Source organism: Saccopteryx leptura, chromosome 3, assembly GCF_036850995.1.
Source record: "Saccopteryx leptura isolate mSacLep1 chromosome 3, mSacLep1_pri_phased_curated, whole genome shotgun sequence".
Taxonomy (NCBI): domain Eukaryota; kingdom Metazoa; phylum Chordata; class Mammalia; order Chiroptera; family Emballonuridae; genus Saccopteryx; species Saccopteryx leptura.
In genome coordinates, this window is record NC_089505.1 from 166,543,847 (window position 1) to 166,567,144 (window position 23,298).

General features: G+C 38.0%; 1 protein-coding gene across 10 annotated transcripts in view; it reads right to left on the reverse strand.

The window, feature by feature from the left end:
- CCDC18 (coiled-coil domain containing 18) overlaps positions 1–23,298 on the reverse strand; it is a 177,243-nt gene that overhangs the window by 83,971 nt on the left and 69,974 nt on the right. For all 10 annotated transcript variants that reach the window (XM_066376765.1, XM_066376761.1, XM_066376764.1 and 7 more), the window contains 5 exons: positions 22,524–22,640; positions 20,752–20,919; positions 17,052–17,194; positions 4,744–4,907; positions 4,328–4,541 (listed from right to left, as the gene is read on the reverse strand). In XM_066376765.1, coding sequence (XP_066232862.1) covers positions 4,328–4,541; positions 4,744–4,907; positions 17,052–17,194; positions 20,752–20,919; positions 22,524–22,640 — 806 coding nt within the window. The remainder of the gene's footprint in view (positions 1–4,327; positions 4,542–4,743; positions 4,908–17,051; positions 17,195–20,751; positions 20,920–22,523; positions 22,641–23,298) is intronic.

A 23,298-nucleotide genomic window follows, 5' to 3' on the forward strand; every position in this document is an offset into this window, starting at 1 on the left:
AAACACTTATATATAGTATAATCTTGCATTATAAAAATGCTTAGTACTTACACAATTTTAAGCTTTCTACCACTCTGAAGCCTGCGATCAGAGAATTTTAATTTGAACTCTAAATTCTCATGACAAAGGCTGAAAATATTATGTTGATCTTGAGAATTTTCAAATGATTTTCCAGTCTTAAATATGAAACAATAGTAAATAAAAGCACTGATTTAAAAAATAGATCTTGAACTTCTTTAATGAGCTGTTATTATTCTCCCAAAGTCAAAAGTTATAAAATACAACACTAATATTCTAAAAGTAATATGAAATGAATTCTAAAGATAACTCTAATTGCTACCAATGTGAATAACCAAGATTCCAAAATTCAACTACTAGACAGAATTTTAGATTTCATTTTTATTTCTTTTATCCATTCATTAACTTAACCATTTAGCAAATATTTATTGGATTCTTCCTTATATCAGGGTTCTAAGTACTGTGGACTTAACAGTCAACAAGATAGACATCCTTCATTATATGGAGCTTACATTCTAATAGGTTCCAGGAGAGAAGATGAATGATAAATATTAAAACAACTCAACATGAAAAATATCACAATATAGAGTGTTATGTTAGAACATGATTAAACAGTGATGAAATAGTGACTGGTGGCTATTTTAAAGTAGGTGGTCAGGGAATGGCCCTCTGAGGTAACGTGAAGGGCAAGTTGCTGGCCACAGAACCATTATTTCAGGCCAAAGAAACAGCTATGGCAAAGTTGGAAGGTGAGAAAAAAATAAGTTTTAAGTAAAATAAAAAGGCCAGGAGCAAAGAGAGCAGTGTTAAATGAGGCCTGAGATGTAGACCTTGTCATGTAGGGTTTTGTATTCCAGAATAAGGAGCTGGGATTTTTGTAAAATTGTCATAAAATACATATAAGATTTACAATTTTAATCACTTTTAAGTATACAATTCAGTTACACTAAGTACACTGACAGTGTTGTGTTATTATCGCCACTATTTCTAATACTTTTTCATCACTTCAAATTAAAATTCCATACCCATTTGCAGTTACCTCCCTCCCCCTAGTTCCTGGCAACCACTATTCTACCTTCTATCTCTACAGATTTGTTAATTTTGGACATTTCATATAAATGGAATTATCCAATATGTATCTGGTTTCTTTCATTCAGTATAATATTTTCAAGGTTCATCCATGTTGCAGCATTTATCAGTATTCTCTTTCCATGGTTGAATAATATTCCTTTTATGGATATACCACATTGAATTTATCCATTCAATTACTGAGGGACATTTGGGTTGTTTCCACTTAGTGATTATTGCAAAGAGCTGCTATGAACATTTGGGGAAAATTTTTGTATGAATGTCTGTTTTCAATTATTTTAGATATATACCAAAAAGTGGAATTACTGACTTACATAGTAATTCTGTGTTTAACTTACTGAGGAACTGCCAAACTGTTATGTGTAGCAATTATACCATTTTAGTTTCTCACCAGCAATGTATGAGGGTTCCAATTTCTCCACCCACTTGCTAATACTTGTTATTTTCTGTTTGGGTTTCTGTTTGTTTGTTTTTACTATGGCTATGCACACATTATGGCATAAAGTGGTATCTCATTGTGATTGTGATTTTGATTTACATTTCCCAAGTAACTTGGGTTTCACACTGAATCTTTTGGGAAGTCATTAGAAGGTTTAAGTAAGGGAGTAGTATGATCTGATTGATGTTTTAAATCATAAACTTAAATCTATTCCATGGAGAATGGATTGTGCAGGGGTTAATAATTTGAACAAGTTGGGAAGTAAGAGCAGTAGACCAGCTGAGAGATGACGACAGCTTGTGCTAAGGTGAGAATAGAAAAGAGGCCAAGGAATCAATGGATCTCATTCTGGAAATAAAGTTGACATGACTGGGCTGACAGATTAAATGAAAAAAGGAAGGAAAGAAGATAAAATAATCGTAAATTTCTGATTTGAGCTATTGTATGACACTGAGAGAAAGGGCAGGAGAAAAAAAAATGAGTTCTGTTCTGGCCAACCTTAAGAAACCTCTTAAAAATATCTAAATGGAGGTAACAAGTAAGTCATCAGATAGTTGAGTCTGGAGTTTGAGGTTTGAAAGTCTGACACATACTATTTAAAGCTACATGAACATGCCCTGGCTGGCTAGCTCAGTTGGTTAGAGCATTGACCCAGAGCACAGAGGTCGCCAGTGTGATCCCCATCAGGGCACATACAGGAACAGATTGATATTCCTATCTTTCTCTCTCTCCCTCTTCCTCACTCTTCACTAAAATCAATCAATAAATTTAAAAAAATAAAGCTACATGAAATTTACTAAAAATGAGTTTGTGAGTAAAAAAGAGAAAGGGGCCCTATAGTAGGTTATGAGATAGATCTCAGTTTTGGGTCATATTGCTGCTCTCTGTCCTGTTCTTTCATTCCACATCCTGGGTTGTAATTCTGTTTTCCTTTTCCGAATCATTTACTACACTTTGGCTCTGGTCTGGCTCTTCACCCTCACTCACCACAGATGTGGTGAGCTTAGCTGCTAATCTAAAAACCTAGATTTTAGAGTTGAATAGACTTGTGTTTCTCTTCTTTGAACCCTCTACCTGACTTTCGGCATTTTACTTAATTTTCTCAAGCCTTAATTTTCTCAAGTATAAGATAGTGACTCTCGTAGCAATATTTTTGCTGATTTATCTCCACAGGCAAGTGAAATAAAGGACAAAATAAACAAATGGGACTATATCAAACTAAAAAACTTTTGCACAGCAAAAGACACCATGAACAAAATAAAAAGACAAACCACACAATGGGAGAACATATTTGCCAATACGTCTGATAAGGAGTTAATAAAAATTTTTGAAGAACTTCTAAAACTCAATACCAGGAAGGTAAACAATCCAATTAAAAAATGGGCAAAAGAACTGAATAGACACTTCTCCAAACAGGACATACAGACGGCCAATAGGCATATGAGAAAATGTTCGATGTCATTAATCATCAGAGAAATGCAAATTAAAACCACAATAAGATACCACCTCACACCTGTCAGAATGGTGCTCATCAACAAAACGACACATAATAAGTGCTGACGAGGGTGTGGAGAAAAGGGAACCTTCCTGCACTGCTGGTGGGAATGCAGACTTGTGCAACCACTATAGAAAAAAAACAGTATGGCGTTTTCTCAAAAAATTAAAAATAGAACTGCCTTTTGAACCAGCTATTCCACTTTTAGGAATATATCCTAAGAATACCAAATCACTGATTCAAAGAAGATATGCACCCCCATGTTTATGGCAGTATTGTTCAATAGCCAAGATCTGGAAACAGCCCAAGTGTCCGTCAGTGGATGAATAGATGAAAAGATGTGGTACATATACACAATGGAATACTATGTGGCCGAGAAAAAGAAGGAAATCTTACCTTTTGCGATGGCATGAATGAACTTGGAGATGATTATGCTAAGTGAAATAAGCCAGGCAGAGAAAGAGAAGTATCATATGATGTCACTTATATGTAGAATCTAATGAACAAAGTGAGCTGAGGAACGTAATAGAGGCAGAGGCAGGGTCACAGGGAGCAGAGGGACAGCTGTTAGAGGGAAGGGGGATGAGGAGATGGGCTCAGAGAAGGCAAAGGGATTAGTGAAATTATATATACATAACACACAGATACAGATAACAGGACAGCAAATTCCAAAGGGAATGGGGAGGGAATTAGGTGGAAGGGGACAAAGGGTGGTATTGGGGGACGAGGAGGTGCAGGTGAGGGAGTTATATTGAGTGGGACACTTGAAATCATGTTAACACAATAAATTAAAATTAATAAAAATTTAAAAAAACACACTGAGACTTGAACACATCTAGTGTGGGGATGACACCCATCCCTCAAAAAAAAACACAACAAAAGTAAGTGGTAATATGCTCATAAAGAAATGAGTAAGATCATATACGAAGTCCATGACATAGTACCAGCACAAAATAAGAACTTAATACAAAGAACAAAACTAATATTATTAATACTGTTTTGCTATTAACCATTGCTGTATGCTGGCCCAATCATTTTTTTTTACCACTATGGAATATAGGAGAGGCCAATATAAAATGGTCCTAAGAACAAGGATCAAGTATTTGCCAACAGCAATTGCTGAATTAGATGGAGCATTGGGTAGGCTGACCAGGAAGAGCCACAGTGAACCAGTTGAGAAGTTTAGACATCTAGAATTCAACAACAAACTTTACTGTATGACCCAAGGATTCAGAATAGTAAAGTGAAATATTAATTGTAATATCATTTCTTAGTGTTTAACTCACCTTAGTTCAGCTGTGAGATCCTTTATAGTGGTGTATTTTTCCTCTAATGATAACTGAGCCTTCTGCAGCACATCTCTCAATTCTTGGAGTTGTCTTAAAGTACTTTTTAATTCTCCATGAGCATTTTGTAGTTCAGTCTCTAGTACTTCCCGTTTCTGCAAGGCTTCTGTTAAGTCAGTTTCAGTGTGGTGCTGTAACTTTTCTAACTCCTTCACTGTTAAGACAAGAGAATAACTTTAGAACTATATATAAGCCATTTATCATTAAGAAATTTTAAAATAATTATAATTAAGAATATTCTATTTAATTCATGTTGAGTGCTCACTGTCCCTTTCAACCCCACCATCCTAAATTCTTACTTTAGTCTACTTTTTAAAATATAAATAAGTTGGCAGTGAAGCTAACCGGTTGCTTACCATCATTTGTTTTCTTATCTAGTTCTGTCCTTGTCTGTTCTAAGATCATGTCCAACTGAGAGAGATGCATTGCTTTATTTTCTCCATCTCGTTTTAGATGCATCATTTCTTTTTCCATTTTAGACAGCTCTTCTTTGTACTGATCCATCTCAAGTTTTACTTGCCTAATTAAAAAAATAAAATAAAGGATAATTTGGAAACTTAAAAACCAACTGACTTGTCTCTGACTAAACTATCTGTAGTTAGATTGAACTTTTATAAATCTATATGGATTGAGAACATCCATGGAGAGGTGCCTCATTCATCTGTAAATTGTTATCTTGATCCAGAAAATAAAGATAACAATCAAAATATTCATCATAAAGACCATACTACTCATGGTAGATGCAAGTCAGTCATTTTTACCAGACATTTCTTAATAATGTTACCTTTTTAGCTTTAAAATGGACTAGATATTCTTAGAGTAGTACAACATTCTTGCTTTACAGATGATGAAACTGGAAGATTAAGTGAATTGTCAAGGACAGAAATTTTTAACCTTTTTCATAAACTAATTACTAAAATTCTACGGCATACCAAAAAATATATTTTTTGCCAATCTGACAAAAAAAATAGGTGTGATTTTGGTTCACTAACACTGGACGGCTATTGTTGTATTGGCTGTTGTCATTTTTTTATTTGACAATCTAAGGGCAAAGAAGTCAGTGCTTGCACATTTTAAAAATTCTTGTGGCACACCAGTTGGAAATGGCTGGTCTAGGATAATACAAATAGTTATTAGCAGTGAAAGTTCACTAACTTTTAGGCAGTCTTGGGCTTATTCCACTATGGAAGTTCTGGTACCTATTGACTAGTTAAAATGGTGAGAGGAAGTTTTAAGTCAATTTGCTGGTAATTCCAAAGTGATACTCACTAATTAAACAATTGTTAATCCATAATCATGGGGAGAGCTGATGTTCTTTTGCATCAGTATTTTCATTATTGTAGTTATTTTGGTCTGTGACCTTTCATAAACTGAGTTTGCAAGTTGGAGCATTTGTTTTCTAAATGTAACTTAGACAAAATTATAATTGTTAGTGAGGTTTTTCTCAATGTCCATAAGTGAACTTGAGGAAAACTAAAAAACCTCTGTAAGAATTTGCAAAACTATGTATGCATATGTTATGTCTATGTATAGAAAATGACACATATCCTCAAATGTATCCATGGCCCAACAAAGTTAAGAACTGTTAGATCAGCCTGACTAGGTGGTGGTGCAGTGGGTAGAGTGTTGGCCTGTGATGCAGAGGACACAGGTTTGAAACCCCGAGGTTGCCAGCTTACGCACAGGCTCACCGGCATGAGCATGGGGTTGCTGGCTTGAGTGTGGTAGCTGGCTTGAGCGAGGGGTCACTGGCTTGGCTGTAGCCCACAGGTCAAGGCATATATGAGAAAGCAATCAATGACAAAAAATTGATGCTTCTCATCTCTCTCCCTTCCTGTCTGTCTCTCTCTCTCTATCTCTCACTTAAAAAAAAAAAAACTATTAGATCAGACAAGTGCTAATAACCCTATTATATGTCTAGAATACTAGGGTAAATGATTTTTAGCTTGATTAACTCTTTTCTTATATTAGAGTGGATATAAAACAATTTAAAAAGAATAATTGAAAGAGGTTGTCATACAGTACCAAGAAATGACAGTTTGCAGCAAAGAAGTTGGGGAAAATTTATTTTTAAAAAATATAAGAACTCAGGAGAGAGAGAAAATGGCTTCAGAGTAGGCAGATGTTACAACCCCCACCTCCCAGAACCAAAGTGGATTACAACTTAACTTAGGAACAGTTGTCTTGAAAAACCAACTTTAGACTAAACTAAGAAGAATCTATAACCAAGCATCACCGAAGAAGCCACACTGAGCTGGTGGGAAAGGCAGAGATGCAGAAAGGGCTTCCCTGCTCCCAGGAGTGAGAGGCAGCCTGGAGGGTCTCTCAGGGTGGGATGGGTTGCCCAGAGAGTTGTGGGTCCTCAGCTCCAGGATCAGAACCCCAGCCTGGAGCCCCAAAGACTAAAGGAGGCGTACGGACAGTATTTACCTGAAAGAAGAGCGGGGTTACTGTTTGCGAGAGGGAGACATAACTCTCAGACCCAGGCTCCGTCTTAAAGGGACTGTGCAGAAAACCTCGTTTACAGCCACTTACCGGGGGCTCCGGAAGTGGGGAGTGCCGAGAGGACTGAAGTTGCAAGAGGAGAGTGTAGTTTCAGAGCACAGGGAGAGACTGTGTGGGACAGCCATCCTGACCCCAGCACTGGGTCACTCCCCAAACCTAAAGTGCCCATTTTTCCTGGGAAAACCAAGCCAACCAAAGGAAGCAATTATTCCACCCACCAGAGGCTCTCTCCTGCTCCAGTCAGTGCAGACAGATACTTAGAAGCAAGGGGTGCATCAGGGACATAGAAGTTGAGTGCTGAGGTCTGGGTTACACAGCCCTCCTATCCTGCTCAGTACCCTCCAAAGGGCGAGAGGGCCCGGCTGCAGAGGCAGCCAAGGGGTTTGGCCCGTGCGATGGACAGGGGGGACCCCAGCAAGGCAGCCAGTGCAGCAGCAGTGGGGGGCAGAGCCGGGAGAGGCCTCCTGCGTACATGGGGGTGGAACTCTGCGGGGCAAGGAATCCCCTGTGTTGGCATGGATGGACCCCAGTGGAGTGAGGCATCCCATGTGTCCGTGGAGATGGAGCTCAGCGAGGAGTGCTGCTCACCTGTGGGGAGCGGAGCCAGGCAACCCGAATAGCCACAGCGAGGGGTGGAGCCCGCAGAGGCAGCCCGGGCACCCGCCAAGGGTGGAGCCTGGCAGCCTGCACTGCAAAGGAGAGGGGTAGAGCCCTAAGAGGTGTCCCTCACGCCCATGAGGACGGAGCCTGGAAAAGCAGCCCGCACATCCATGGGGGGCGAAGCCCAGCAAGGCAAGGAGTCCCCCACACCTGTGCCCACCTGAACTGCAGCCCACGAGCCACAGCTGCTGCTCGAGTGCCTGAGGAGGCAGAGGCAGAGGGAGGCCGGAGGAAAAACCTCAGGTCAGGAATAAAGAGGCCACACAACCTGGCCAAGAGTGAATAAAAGTCAGCCTAGGAGTGTAGCTGATAGTTACAATGGATTCAGGGCCCAGCAGAGGCAGCCGCAAATTCTGAATTGCCTGCAGCTCCAAGAAGGTTGTTAAGGGCCAGTCAAAAGCAGTGACCCCTACTGGTCTGCACCAGGTTCTGGCCAGGGAGGACCAGGACTGGTACATCCGGTAGCCAGATACAGAGAGCATCAGCTCAGGACCTAACAACCATAGTTAGAGTGGAATCTTAAGGAAAGGCTTCTTATATATGACCCAGCTAAGGCATAGAAAATGCTGTCACAAACAGCAAAAAGAGCAGTAGCAGAAGACAAGCAGCCCACAATGAATTAAAAACAGCTGAAGCCATCCTGAAAAGATTTAGAAACAACACAAATGAAAGCTGGAGGCAGACAACACCAACCCTATACTCAGCAAGCTACAAACAACACATCCAAAGGAGTAGTCTATACAGAGACAAAATGGGAAGACAGAGAAATAAAATTCAAATGAATCAACAAAAGAAATACCCAGAAAGAGAACTAAATGAAATAAAAATAACCAAGACACCGTACGCAGAGTTTAGAATAATGATTGTTAGAATGCTCAAGGATCTTAGAGCAACAACAGATGGACAAAATAAGCACCTAAACAAAGAGCAAAAAGTACATTGAGGCCCTGGCTGGTTGGCTCAGTGGTAGAGCGTCGGCCTGGAGTGCAGGAGTCCTGGGTTCGATTCCCGGCCAGGGCACACAGGAGAGGTGCCCATTTGCTTCTCCACCCCTCCCCCTCTCCTTCCTCTCTGTCTCTCTCTTCCCCTCCCGCAGCGAGGCTCCATTGGAGCAAAGATGTCCCGGGCTCTGGGGATGGCTCTGTGGCCTCTGCCTCAGATGCTAGAATGGCTCTGGATGCAACAGAGTGACGCCCCAGAGGGGCAAAGCATCGCCCCCTGGTGGGCATGCCAGGTGGATCCTGGTCGGGCACATGCGGGAGTCTGTCTGACTGCCTCCCCATTTCCAGCTTTGGAAAAATGAAAAAAAAAAAAAAAAAGTACATTGAAATCATAAAAAAGAATCAGACAGAAATGACAAACACAATATCAGAAATGAAGACTACACTAGAAGGAATTAACAGCAGACTGGACAAAGCAGAAAATCAAATCAGCAATTTAGAGGACAAGATAATCGAAAGCACGGAAGCAGAATAGCAAAAAGAAAAGAGGATCAAAAAGTCTGAGGAAACTCTAAGAGAGCTCTGTGACAACATGTAGAGAAACAACATATGCATAATAGGGGTTCCTGAAGGAGAAGAGAAAGAACAAGGGAGAGAGAAGCTGATTGAAAAAATCATAGCTAAAAACTTCCCTATATTGATGCAGGAAAGAAGTCACACAAGTTCAAGAAGCACAGAGAATCCCATTAAAGAGGAACCCAAAGAGACCTACACCAAGGCACATCATAATTAAAATACCAAAGTTAAGAGATAAAGAAAGAATACTAAAAGCTGCAAGAGAAAAGCAGCCAGTCATCTACAAAGGAGCCCCCATAAAGATGACATCCGACTTCTCAACAGAAACACTTGAGGCCAGAAGGGAATGGCAAGAAATATTCAAAGTAATGCAGAACAAGAACCTACAACCAAGACTTCTTTTTTTTCCTTCATGTATTATAATCCATTCATTTCTTTTTTTTTTAATTTTTTTTTTTACTTTTATTAATTTTTAGAGAGGAGAGAGAATGAGAGAGAGAGAGAGAGAGAGGGAGAAAGAAGGGGGAGGGAGGAGCAGGAAGCATCAACTCCCATATGTGCCTTGACCAGGCAAGCCCAGGGTTTTGAACAGGCAACCTCAGCATTCCAGGTTGACACTTTATTCACTGCGCCACCACAGGTCAGGCCAACCAAGACTTCTTAATCCAGCAAGGCTATCATTTAAAATTGAAGAAGAAATAAAAAGTTTCCCAGACAAAAAAAAAACAAAAAACTAAAGGAATTCATTACACTCAAGGACTTCATTACAACCAAACCAATGCTGCAAGAAATGTTAAGAGGCCTGTTGTAAACAGAACAAAGGGGGGAAAATCTAATAAAAGAGGAATGTACATTTAAAGAATAAAATGGCAATAAACAACTATATCAATAATAACCTTAAATGTAAATGGATTAAATGTTCCAATCAAAAGACATAGGGTAGCCTGACCGGGTGGTGGCGCAGTGGATAGAGCGTTGGACTGGGATGTGGAGGACTCAGGTTAGAGCCCCCAAGGTCACCAGCTTGAGCGCAGGCTGATCAGGTTTGAGCAAAAGCTCACCAGCGTGGACCCAAGGTCACTGAATTGAGCAAGGGGTTACTCGGTCTGCTGTAGCCCAACGGTCAAGGCACATATGAGAAAGCAATGAATGAACAACTAAGGTGTTGCAATGAAAAATTAATGATATATGCTTTTCATCTCTCTCTCTGTTCCTGTCTGTCAGTCCCTGTCTATCCCTCTCTCTGACTCTCTCTCTGTCTCTGTTAAAAAAAAAGACATAGGGTAGCTACATGGATAAGAAATAGGACCCGTATATATGCTGTCTTCAAGAGATCCACCTCAAAACAAAAGATACACATAGACTGAAAGTTAAGAGATGGATAAAAATATTTCATGCAAATGGAAATGAAAAAAAAAAGCTGAGGATAAAAAAGGTTACTACATAATGATAAAAGGAGCAATCCAACAGGAAGATATAACCATTATAAATATCTATGTGCCTAATATAAAAGCACCTAAATATATAAAGCAGACTTTGATGGACATAAAGGGCGAGATCAACAGCAATACTATAATAATAGGGGATTTCAATACCCCAATAACATCACTGGATAGTCTTCAAGGAAAAAAATTAACAAAGAAACAGCAGACTTAAAGGACACACTAGATTAACTGGATTTAATAGATATCTTCAGAACCTTTCACCCTAAAGCAGCAGAATATACAGTCTTTTCAAGTGCTCATGGTACATTCTCTAGGATAGATCACATGTTAGGACACAAAACGAGTCTCAATAAATTTAAGTGGATTGAAATCATATCAAGCATCTTCTCTGATCACAACAGCATGAAACTAGAAATCAACTACAATAGAAAAACTGAAAAATATTGAAACATTTGGAGGCTAAATAGCATATTATTAAATAAATCGGTTAACAATGAGATCAAGGAAGAAATAAAAAATTTCCTTAAAACAAATGAAAATGAATATACATCTCAAAATTTATGGGACATAGCAAAAGCAGTCCTGAGAGAGAAGTTCACAGCATTACAAGCATACCTTCACAGGCTAGAAAAAGCTCAAATAAGCAACTTAACCCTGCATCTAAAATAACTAAAAAAAGAACAGCAAGTAAAGCCCAGAGGAAGTAGAAAGAAGGAAATAATAAAGATCAGAGCAGAAATAAATGACATAGAGGCTAAAGAAACAATTCAGAGGATCAATGAAACCAAACGCTGATTCTTTGAAAAAGTAAACAAGATTGATGAACATTTAACCAGACTCACCAAGAAAAAAAAAAAGGACTCAAATAAATAAAATTAGGAATGAGAGTGAAGAAGTAACAACTGACACAGCAGAAATACAAAGGACTGTAAGAAAATAATATGAAAAACTGTATGCCAAACAATTAGACAACCTGGGTGAAATGGAAAATTCCTTGAAACATACAATCTTTCAGAGATCAATGTGGAAGAATCAGAAAACCTAAACAGACCGATTACAACAAAGAAAATCGAAACAGTTATCAAAACTCCCAACAAACAAAAGCCCTGGGCCAGATGGCTTCACAGGCAAATTCTACCAAGTATTCAAAGAAGAACTAACTCCTATCCTTCTCAAGCTATTTCAAAAAATTCAAGAGGAGGGAAAACTTCCAAGCTCCTTATATGAGGCAAGCATAATTCTGATTCCAAAACCAGGCAAAGACAAGACAAAGAAAGAAAAGTATAGGCCAATATCCCTGATGAATTTAGATGCTAAAATTCTCAACCAAAATATTAGCAAATCGGATCCAGCAATACATGAAAAAAATCATACATCATGATCAACTCGGATTTAGTCTGGGGAAACAAGGCTGATACAATATTCGCAAATCAATCAATGTGATTCATCACATAAACAAAAGGAAGGAAAAAAATCACATTATTAAATCAATAGTTTGCAGAAAAGCATTTGATAAAATCCAGCACCCATTCATGATCAAAACTCTCAGCAAAGTGGGAAAACAGGGAACATACCTCAACATGATAAAGGCCATCTATGACAAACCCACAGCCAACATCATACTCAATGGGCAAAAATTAAAAGCAAGGAAATACAGTGCAAATCCATCAGCTTTGGTGGCTGTCAGGGTAACAGAGGAAGAAACACGGTGAATAGAGAAGCACAGGGCAGGCTCTCCAGGGTGAGCTCTGCGGGAGCCTTCTCACTGGTCTGTGAACAAACGTCACTCGAGCAGCACAGTATGAGGAACAGAGTGGCTTACCACTTCACTCAGTTACATAATTAGAGTATTTTCATTCACATTCATCAGCCATTGCAAAGCTCCTTATATGAGGCAAGCATAATTCCTTAAATCAGGAATAAGTCATTGTTCCTTAAATCAGGAACAAGGCAGGGGTGCCCCCTTTCACCACTTATTCAATAGTTTGGAAGTCCTAGCCACAGCAATCAGACAAGAAAAAGAAATACAAGGCATCCAAATTGGAAAAGAAGGAGTAAAACTATCATTATTTGCTGATGATATGATACTGTACATAGAAAACCCTAAAGTCTCAGTCAAAGAACTACTGGACCTGATAAATGAATTCAGCAAGGTGGCAGGATATAAAATTAATACTCAGAAATCAGAGGCATTTTTATATACCAGAAATAAACTGTGTGAAAGAGAAATTAAGAAAACTATCCCCTTCACTTTTGCAACAAAAAAAATAAAGTACCTAGGAGTAAGTTTAACCAAGCAGGTTAAAGGCTTGTATTCGGAAAATTATAAAACATTGATAAAAGAAATCAAGGAAGATACAAACAAGTGGAAGTGTATACCATGTTCATGGATAAAAAAAATAAACATCCTTAAAATGTCTATATTATCCAAAGCAATTTATAAATTCAATGCAATTCCCATTAAAATACCAATGACATACTTCAAAGATATAGCACAAATATTCCAAAAATTTATATGGAACCAAAAGAGAACACAAATAGCCTCAGCAATCTTGAAAAAGAAGAATAAAGTGGGTGGTATCACACTTCCTGATATCAAGTTATACTACAAGGCCATTATACTCCAAACAGCTTGGTACTGGCATAAGAATAGGCATACAGATCAATGGAACAGAACAGAGAACCCAGATATAAACTCATACTTTCATGGACAATGAATATTTGACAAAAGAGATAAGACCATACAATGGAGTAAAGACAGTCTCTTTAACAAATGGTGTTGAGACAATTGGACAGCTACTTGTAAGAAAATAAAACTAGACCACCAACTTACACTATTCACAAAAAGAAACTCAAAATGTATAAAAGACTTAAATGTAAGTCATAAAACCATAAGCATCTTACCAGAAAACATAGGCAGTAAGCTCTCTGACATCTCTCGCAGCAATATATTTGCTGATTTATTTCCACGTGCAAGTGAAATCAAGGACAGGATGAACAAATGGGACTATATCAAACTAAAAAGCTTTTACAGCTATACAATATGAACAGAATAAAAAGACAAACCACACAATGGGAGAACATATTCAACAACACGTCTGTCTGATAAGGGGTTAATAACCAAAAGTTATAAAGAACATGTAAAACTCAACACCAGGAAGATAAACAATGCAATCAAAAAATGGGCCAAAGAAATGAGAAGATACTTCTGCAAAGAGGACATACAGATGGCCAATAGGCAGATGAAAAAATGTTCTACATCATTAATCATTGGAGAAATGCTAAGTAAAACCACAATGAGATATCACCTCACACCAGTCAGAATGGAGCTCATCAACAAAACAACACATAATAAGTGCTGGCGAGGATGTGGAGAAAAGGGAACCCTCTTGTACTGCTGGTGGGAATGCAGACTGGTGCAGCCACTGTGGAAAACAGTATGGAGATTCCTCAAAAAATTAAAAATGGAACTGCCTTTTGACCCAGCTATCCCACTTCTAGGAATATATCCTAAGAACACCAAATTACTGATTCAAAACAAGAAATGCACCCTCATGTTTACTGCAGCATTGTTTACAATAGCCAAGATCTGGAAACAGCCCAAGTGTCCGTCAGTGGATGAGTGGATTAAAAAGCTGTGGTACATATACACAATGGAATACTATGGGGCCATGAAAAAGAAGGAAATCTTACCTTTTGAGAAAACATGGATGGACCTGGAGACTATTATGTTAAGTGAAATAAGCCAGGCAGAGAAAGAAAAATACCATATGACCTCATTCATTTGAGGAATCTAATGAACAATGTGAACTGAGAAACGGAATCGATTCAAAAGCGGGATCAAAGGGACCAGAGGGAAAGTGGACAGAGGGAAAAGGGATGATAGGATGGGATCAGAGAAGGGAAAGAGATTGGTGAAATTATGTATACGTAACACAACGTTATAGAGAGCAGAAAAGAAATCCTGGAGGGAAGGGGGGAGGGTGCCGGGAAGAGGGTGTTAGGGGGATGTTGAGGGGAACACGAGGGTGGGGGGGATGTATTCAGTGGGACATTTGAATCTATGTAAACATAATACATTTAAATCAATTAAAAAAAATAAATATATTATATATATATATGAACTTGGCCCTGGGCAGTTGAGTCAGTGGTAGGGCATTCACCCGGCATGTGAAAGTTCTGGTTTGATTTCCAGTTTGGGCACACAGAAAAAGCAACCAACTGCATCTCCTCCCCTCCCCCTTCTTTCTCTCTCTCTGTCTTCTCCTCCGGCAGCCATGGCTTGACTGATTCCAGTGCACTGGCCTCAGGCACTGAGGATGGCTCCCATGGTGCCTCCACCTCAGGTGCTAAAAATAGTTCAGTTGCAAGCACCAGGCCCAGATGAGCAGAGCACTGGCCCTAGACTGGGGTTGCCAGGTAGATCCCAGTCAGAGCACACGTGGGAGTCTTTCCATCTCCCCTCCTCTCACTTAAATTAGAAAAGAAAAATACAAGAACTCAAAAAGCATTGTTGTTCACTGATATTTAGTAAAAAATAAACCAAGTTCTATACTCCTCAAAGTTTCATCAGGTTACCATGGTAGAATAACTGATGTATGTAATGATAACCCTGAGACACCTAGAGAAGGTAAAAATGACAAAAAATATACATTTTGAAAATTTTCTATCAAAATATTTTTGTTTTATTTTAAAGTTTCAGCCTGACTTGTGGTGGCATAGTGGATCAAACGTTGACTGGGGAACACTGAGATCACCGGTTTGAAACCTTGGGCATGCCTGGTTAAGGCACATGAGAGTTTATGCTTCCTGCTCCTCCCCCATTGTCTCTCTTTCTCTGTCTCCTCTCTCTAAAAATAAATAAAATCGAAAACAAAAATAAGTTTCAGAACTTGGTAAAAATAAATTCCACCCCTATTTATTAATGAGCAGTTACACATTATTTCCTGATGCCATATAAATGAGGCATTACTATAATATAATAAATATTTAAGAATTTATAATAATTATATAAATAATCCAATACTAAAAGTATTCCCATAATTTTCAAAATTTTACAACAGGCTTTAAATACACTAGTTTTCCCAGAAATATCTCACTTTACAGTCTTTAGGTTATTGTGGGCAATCAAGCCTGAGATTGGAAACGGGGCCAAAGGAAAGATTACCTATGCAAAAGTAATACAAACCATTTACAACACAGCAGCTGAGACTCTGGCTTTTTCAAATGTAAAAAAGATTTGCAAATGACTATGAAGGCGGTCTGAGAAATCTAACAAGTACTATGTGAGCCTTAACGCTAAGAAAACAGGATCATTCAAATTCAATAAGATTTACACATAATACCAGAAGAACCTTTATAACAGAAAAAACTTGGTTTTAGAACACATCTAAATTGTGCATCTCATATCCTAACTTCTTTGCATTTCAGCTTCCTTATTCTAAAAATTGGGATAATAAAACCTGATAGGGCTATTTTGAAGATTGAGTTAATGTGTTTACTTTAGCACACTGCCTGGCACACAGAAAATGTTCAATAAATCAGGGAAGTTGAATATAGCTTTCAGCTCATGGGTTCCTTTCTTGACTAATTGATGCCTAGATCCAGCCCAGTCAAATCAGAATCTTTAGAGGTGGAAAAAAAAAAGAATCTTTAGAGGTGGGACCTAGGCATCAATACTTTTTAAAGCTCCTCAGGTGATTTCAATGTTCAGTCAAGCTTCAGTTAAGGTGAACTACTGCTTTATTCTATTAACTTTCTCCCTCCCACAAACAATTTGACCTTATTCCTGTATATACGAGCATCCTTGCCTGCAACTTTTTTTTTTTTTTTTTTTCATTTTTCTGAAGCTGGAAACAGGGAGAGACAGTCAGACAGACTCCTGCATGCGCCTGACCGGGATCCACCTGGTACCCCCACCAGGGGGCGACGCTCTGCCCACCAGGGGGCGATGCTCTGCCCATCTGGGGCGTCGCCATGTTGCGACCAGAGCCACTCTAGCGCCTGAGGCAGAGGCCACAGAGCCAGCCACAGAGCCATCCCCAGCGCCCGGGCCATGTTTGCTCCAATGGAGCCTTGGCTGCGGGAGGGGAAGAGAGAGACAGAGAGGAAAGCGCGGCGGAGGGGTGGAGAAGCAAATGGGCGCTTCTCCTGTGTGCCCTGGCCGGGAATCGAACCCGAGTCCTCCGTATGCTAGGCCGACGCTCTACCGCTGAGCCAACCGGCCAGGGCCTTGCCTGCAACTTTTAATATTTTGCACAATTTAATTTACTACAACAGTTGCTGAGTGCCCATGAAATATAAAGAATTATGCTAATTGTTGTGGGAGGACCCTTAAAACAAACCAGATATTATCTTGGTCTTAAGGAACTTAGAGGAGGGTTATGAGGGAGGTACAGACAGAACGCTACGGAACACAGACTGTAGAGATATTAATTCCTCAGGCAAAAGATTCATTGAACATTATCGGATACTGAAACTCAGATACTATTAATGTTGAAAGAGGAAGATAAATAAAAACTATTATATTCATTTTACCTGGCAGTAGCAGTAAGCTCAATAACTTTCTGCCTTTTCAAATCTGCTTCATGTGTGGCTGTGTCACATTTCTCCTCCATTTTTCTCAACTTTTCAGCTGAATTTTCCTTTTGTTTTTGAAGGTCTTGTTCCAGTTTTGATACCTTGTAAAGCAGTTTTCAGTAAGTATTTTAAATTCAGTCACAGCTCAAAATTTTTCATAAGAAAAGTGTTTATATAAATTTATAGCCTAACCTATCATTCAGTTTCAAGACATACAACAAAAGTCAAAGTAGAGACCAGGAATCATAGCAGGTCCTTGAATAATGTCATTTCAATCAAAGTTGTTTCATTATAATGTTGATGAGGTACATGGGAATCTAATTTTTGTATATAGTTAGTACATGATAAAATTGTTTTTGTTATTTGTCATTTCACTTCAAGTAAGAGAACTCATCAACAACATTAAAGGAGGACTGTAATGTTTTGGAAATAAAACAAAATGATTTTTAATAAAGATATTTTGTTCATATACATATTTATAGAAATGGCTACATCGTAACACTAAAATAAGATTTCTAAGAATTGAACAAAATAATAGTAAATGTTCTCCTTTTCATTATCTCCATTTGAAATGTTTTTCTTCTCTTGTCAAACCATGTTCCTTTCCCTCTTCACAAATTGGCTCATTCAATGAAAGATTCCTAGATTACAATCTACACTCAAATATTATAACTTGCATTTGCTCCCAACATAACTTGCATTTATTCATACATTCTTCATTCTGTTCTGCTACAGTAAAGGAGGTATTCTTCCTGCTATACAAGTCAAAATACCTCATAGGTATTCTAGATTCAATTCCTATCCACTTCCTCAGGAACCTCATACTATTGACTATTTTCTATTCTGCTCTAACTTCAATCTTTCTTTCTTTTGGTTTCTATTTTTCTTTTCATTTTTTAGCAAGAGAAAGATACAGAGGGACTGGCAGGAACAGAGAGACAGGAAGGGAAAGAGATGAGAAGCATCAACTTGGTGTTGCGACACTTAAGTTATTCACTGATTGCTTTCTCATACGTGCCTTGATGGGGGGGGCACTCAAGCTGAGCCAGTGACCCCTTGCTCAAGCCAGCAACCTTGGGGCTGAAGCCAGCGACCATGGGGTCACGTCCAAGATCCCACACTCAAGCTGGCAACCCTGCGTTCAAGCTGGTGAACCTGCGTTCAAGCCAGCTGAGGCTGTGCTCAAGGCAGCAACCTTGGGGTTTTGAATCTGAGTCTCAGCATCCCAGGCTGACACTCTACTCCTGCACCACCTTTTGGTCAGGCTCTTTTGCTTTCTTTAGCAAAAACATCAGCATTTAAACATGTTCAAGACCTTCCCATCATAAAAAATTGTCCTTCATACCTCAACCTCCCTCCAACTACCACTTGTTCTTTCCTCATCTTCATAGCCCAACTTCTCAAGAGTTTCCTATGCTTGTATTATTCTAACTTCTCATTCATTCCACAACCCATTCCCATGTGACCATTCTACATAAACTGTTATATCATTAATGAATTCCATGTTGCTAATTCCAGTGAATATTTCCCAACCCTCAATTAACTTGACATTGATTATAGTAGCCAATGACATGAATTATTGTTCTTTACTTCATGAAACATTTTGGCTTCCATGTACCACATCCTTCAGAGTTCTGTCCAAGTCAGTCTTCTCACCCTCATTCTATATTCTCTCCCTGATTAATCTCAGCCACTCCATGTTTTCAATGAACATTCACATGACTGTGATCTCAAAGTTAATCTCTGGCTAATGACTTTGGTATCTTACTTGTTCTTCTAAAATGTGTCATGGAAGAACTAAATACAGAGTATAAATCCACACCTACCTCAAGTTCTAAGAATAAAATTAAAATAGTACCCAGGAAATAAGGGAAGAGAACCATGAAAAACCTACCTACTTACTCTGTGCTTAATTAAATAGCACACTCAGAAGCAAAAAAGAATCTAAAGATGAGTAATAACCTGAAAAAATACAGCACAGAACCTATGCATAGTGGAACAGAAATAAAAGCTACAAAAATAGTCGCTAAAAATTTAATCCAAATTCTGAAGAAATTTTTAGATATAAACTTCTTTAGACCCTCAAAGAAATTGAAGAGTATACAAAAATATCTCAAAATAAATATCATGAAGAAATAAAAATCACCAAATACAAATGAACTGGCAGACTTGGGGAAAGGGGGCAAAAGAAAACCATAAGACTATTACAGAAATGAAAACAACTCCAGAAGGAACAAGAATGATAATCAACCCTGCAAAACCCATAGTTAATGATAAGGGATTTAAGAAGTGGGACTCTAACACAGATGAGCTAAGAACTGCTTCAGGATAAAGCTGTACATCAAGTATATCAAGCATATTGAGCAATGGGTCTATAACAAAAGGGATGGAGAGTTATAGGAGTGGTGTTTCTAAAAAGAAAATATATAATACCTGCCTGATATGTTTGAATGTATTGAGAGAAGATTCTTTAGTTCCATTGGAGAGGCTGAGAATGAATTCAGAAACCATAGATAAAAAGTTATACAAATAGGCCCTGGCCGGTTGGCTCAGTGGTAGAGCGTCGGCCTGGCATGCAGGAGTCCCAGATTCAATTCCCAGCCAGGGCACACAGGAGAAGCGCCCATCTGCTTCTCCACCCCTCCCCCTCTCCTTCCTCTCTTTCTCTCTCTTCCCCTCCCGCAGCCAAGGCTCCAATGGAGCAAAGTTGGCCTGGGCGCTGAGGATGGCTCTGTGGCCTCTGCCTCAGGCGCTAGAATGGCTCTGATTGCGGCAGAGCGACGCCCCAGAGGGGCAGAGCATCACCCCCTGGTGGGCATGCCGGGTGGATCCCAGTCGGGCGCATGCGGGAGTCTGTCTTACTGCCTCCCTATTTCCAACCTCAGAAAAATTAAAGAAAAAAAAAAAAAGAAAAAAAAAGTTATACAAATAACATAAAGGTGAGATGTAGTGAGATTACATAGAGGCATCATTTTCTAATTTATACATTTCTATAATGTTTGAAGAGAAAAGGCACAAAAGATGTGAACTATCTGTCTGAAGAATTCAGATGAATTTGGTGATGAATGAAAAAAGAGATTAGATTCTAGTATAAATTTTCCCAGGACTCTTTCTTTGGCAAAACTTATTTTTTTATTTTTTTGAGAGAAGCAGGAAGAGAGAGACAGGAACATCAAGCTGCTCCTGTATGTGCCCTGACTGGGAACCTCTGTGCTCTGGGATGACACTCCAATCAACCAAGCTATCCAGCCAGGACTAACTTATTTTTAGAAATAAGTCATATCCTTTGGCATCTTTTTTTTTTAGTGCATGCTTTGGCATTTCTTTAGGGATTATCACATGTCCTGATCCAAAAACAAGAAATTGGAAAGTATGATGATTCATATAGGTATTATATTCAGGTCCAAGAAGAAAGGATTGTAAAAGAACTCTAGATTATAATTAAGTTGTATGGAATGACAAAATGTGCCCATGGTATTACATGGTCACATTACACAGGAATAGAAATTTATCCATTTAATAATGTTAACATAGAGTATGTCTTATAATATGAAATCTTTGAGGTTAAAGAGCAATTTACAACTAACAAAAACTTTATTATCAATTGTAAAAATTTCTATTTCCTATAAGTAAGATAATTTTGACCAATAATATATACCTGTTTTTCAAGTTTAGTTTGAATGTCTTCTAGCTCTCCATTTCTTACTGTCTCTTGGTGTAACATCTGCTGCTGTTGCTGAAGAGTGTGCTGTAGAATAACATTTTGCTCAGAGGTCTCTTGAAGACTGTGATGTTTTATCTTTAGCTCTTTCTGTAAACAATATACCTAACAAGTATAACATTTCTCATTATGACATGTTTCAAACAAAAAGCAACAAAATGTCAAAGCTGTCTGTCTTATTAATTACCTCACTTGTCATGTGGGACAAATGTATGTATATTTATGGCTATAGGTTAGAATGTGGAAGGTCAGGGTCTATTTTACTGATGAGGAGATATGTTAGAAGGGACTGCTGATATGGCTGGCTCATGGCTGGTGTCTGAGACTGTAGATTTTAACATTCTCTAAGAGATGAGATTGTTTTGCCTGGCTAGGGTGCCAAAATATGTTTTCCTTCTGTGAGTCTGGAATTTTTATATTTGGGGTACTTCCTATGTGGCCAGCACCCCCTGCCCCCAAATCTTAATCTCTGTGTCATAAGCAGGCTTCCCTGGGTAGAAATGGTATAAACATTACCATATTTCACTGCTACAGAAAGAAGCATGTTCTACATGATGCCTCTCAGACGGAGGGAAAGAACGTATGAAGTCATGGTTTTTTCCACACTCCCATCAATGTATCTTTTCCCCTTACTGATAAATTAGAGCCATGAAATCACTGCATAAGTGTTATGTTCGATTTATTACATTATTGTTGCTATTTTTGCCATTGTTTGTAAAATTAGTGACCACAGTATGCTTCGTTTGGCTTTCCTACTTTTCCATCTCCTATGTATATAATTCTCTGTAAAAAAATTCCCTCCATTTTAAAGATACAGAAGGGCTTCTGTTTTTCTGGTTGGACCTTTCTGATACATGCAAGTCACCTTGACAAGGACTTATTGGGGCTACTTCTAAACATAAATTTAAGGTTTAAATACATATATAGGGGTGGGTAAAAGAAGGTTTAAAGTTGTTCCTATGGAAAAATAATATAGTAATTAATAAATAATAATATAAGGAGAAATTGTTTCACTTACTCACAACTGTAAATTTACTTTTGCCCACCTCTGTATTATAAATTTGACAAAGATATAAAGGAATTTTTCACTAGGATTATTCCACTGAGCAAACATTTAATGTCTACCTATTATGTTAAAACTAAAGTAGCAGACAATGAAAATACAAATATGATAACTCAAGAAAAATCCCCTAATATATGAAAAACTCATCTAAATAAAGAAAGTTAGCTTGTAATTCTCAATTTCTCAGACAACTAGAAGGAACAAAAACAAAATGAAAAATATTTAAAGAATTTTATACCTCTAAGTCTAAAACAATGTTCTAAGTATTAATCCTCTATATTAGAATTACCTTGTGATATTAATAATTTTACTTTGATTCCCTAAAAATAGATAAAAGAATCAAAATTTTAAGATGTCATATTGTGTTCCACTGAAATAATATTTAGTTTTAAAATAATATACAATTAAAATTTAAAATTTACTGAAAAGATTTTTTATATCACCTACATAAAGATGTATGTGTAAAGTATCTTGAAAATAAACAATATCTCAAAAAGAAATCAATTGTATATTTAAAATAATATACAATTAAAATTTAAAATTTACTGAAAAGATTTTTTATATCACCTACATAAAGATGTATGTGTAAAGTATCTTGAAAATAAACAATATCTCAAAAAGAAATCAACTGAAAATATTCATTTACCTCTTCAGATTTCTTCTTTAGCTGTTTTTCAAATTTTTCCTTATTTCCTTCCAACTGATTCAAATGCAAGGCAAGTTCTTCCTTACAAATTTCCAATGCTGAATCTAACTGTCTGACCTAAGCAAGAAAAAATGCAAAACAGGAAAATCAACTAATATTAATAAATATTTTATATGCTCAATAGATTACAGATTTATGTCCTAATGTTAACTCACTGCTTTAAACAGTGAATATACAAAGTTAGGATATAAAATGCTATTACAGAGGAGATTTATTTAAAAACTAATTTTTCATTGCAAACTCAGGAACCAGAGACTGGAGTTCTGAAAAATATATAGGACATGACCAAGTGAAAAGGGCATTCCAGGAAGAGGGAGGATGTTCAGAGTTAAGTCATTGTAAAAAGGACTGATGAGAAGCTAGCAGGAACTTATTTAGCTACCAAGAGTATGAATTTGTTGGAAATGGTAATTTGGGAGATAAGATTGGCAAGACAGACGGGCCAACTATCAAGAACCTGTAAGCCAAACACCCTAGAACAGTACCCTAAAAATATAAGCAGTATTTAAGCCTACTCCTTGAGTTCCCTTGATCAAGAAAAATAGTAAAGTGAATACAAACTGGTATATCATGGCAATGATGCTATGGTTTAAATATTCTCAATATGCTGAATCAGTAAGAAAATGAAAATGTTTTTGTCAGCTGGGGGAAAAAACTAGGAGAAGGCTGCTTTTAGAATCAATGAAAATATTTTCAGAAAGGTAGCAATGTAACT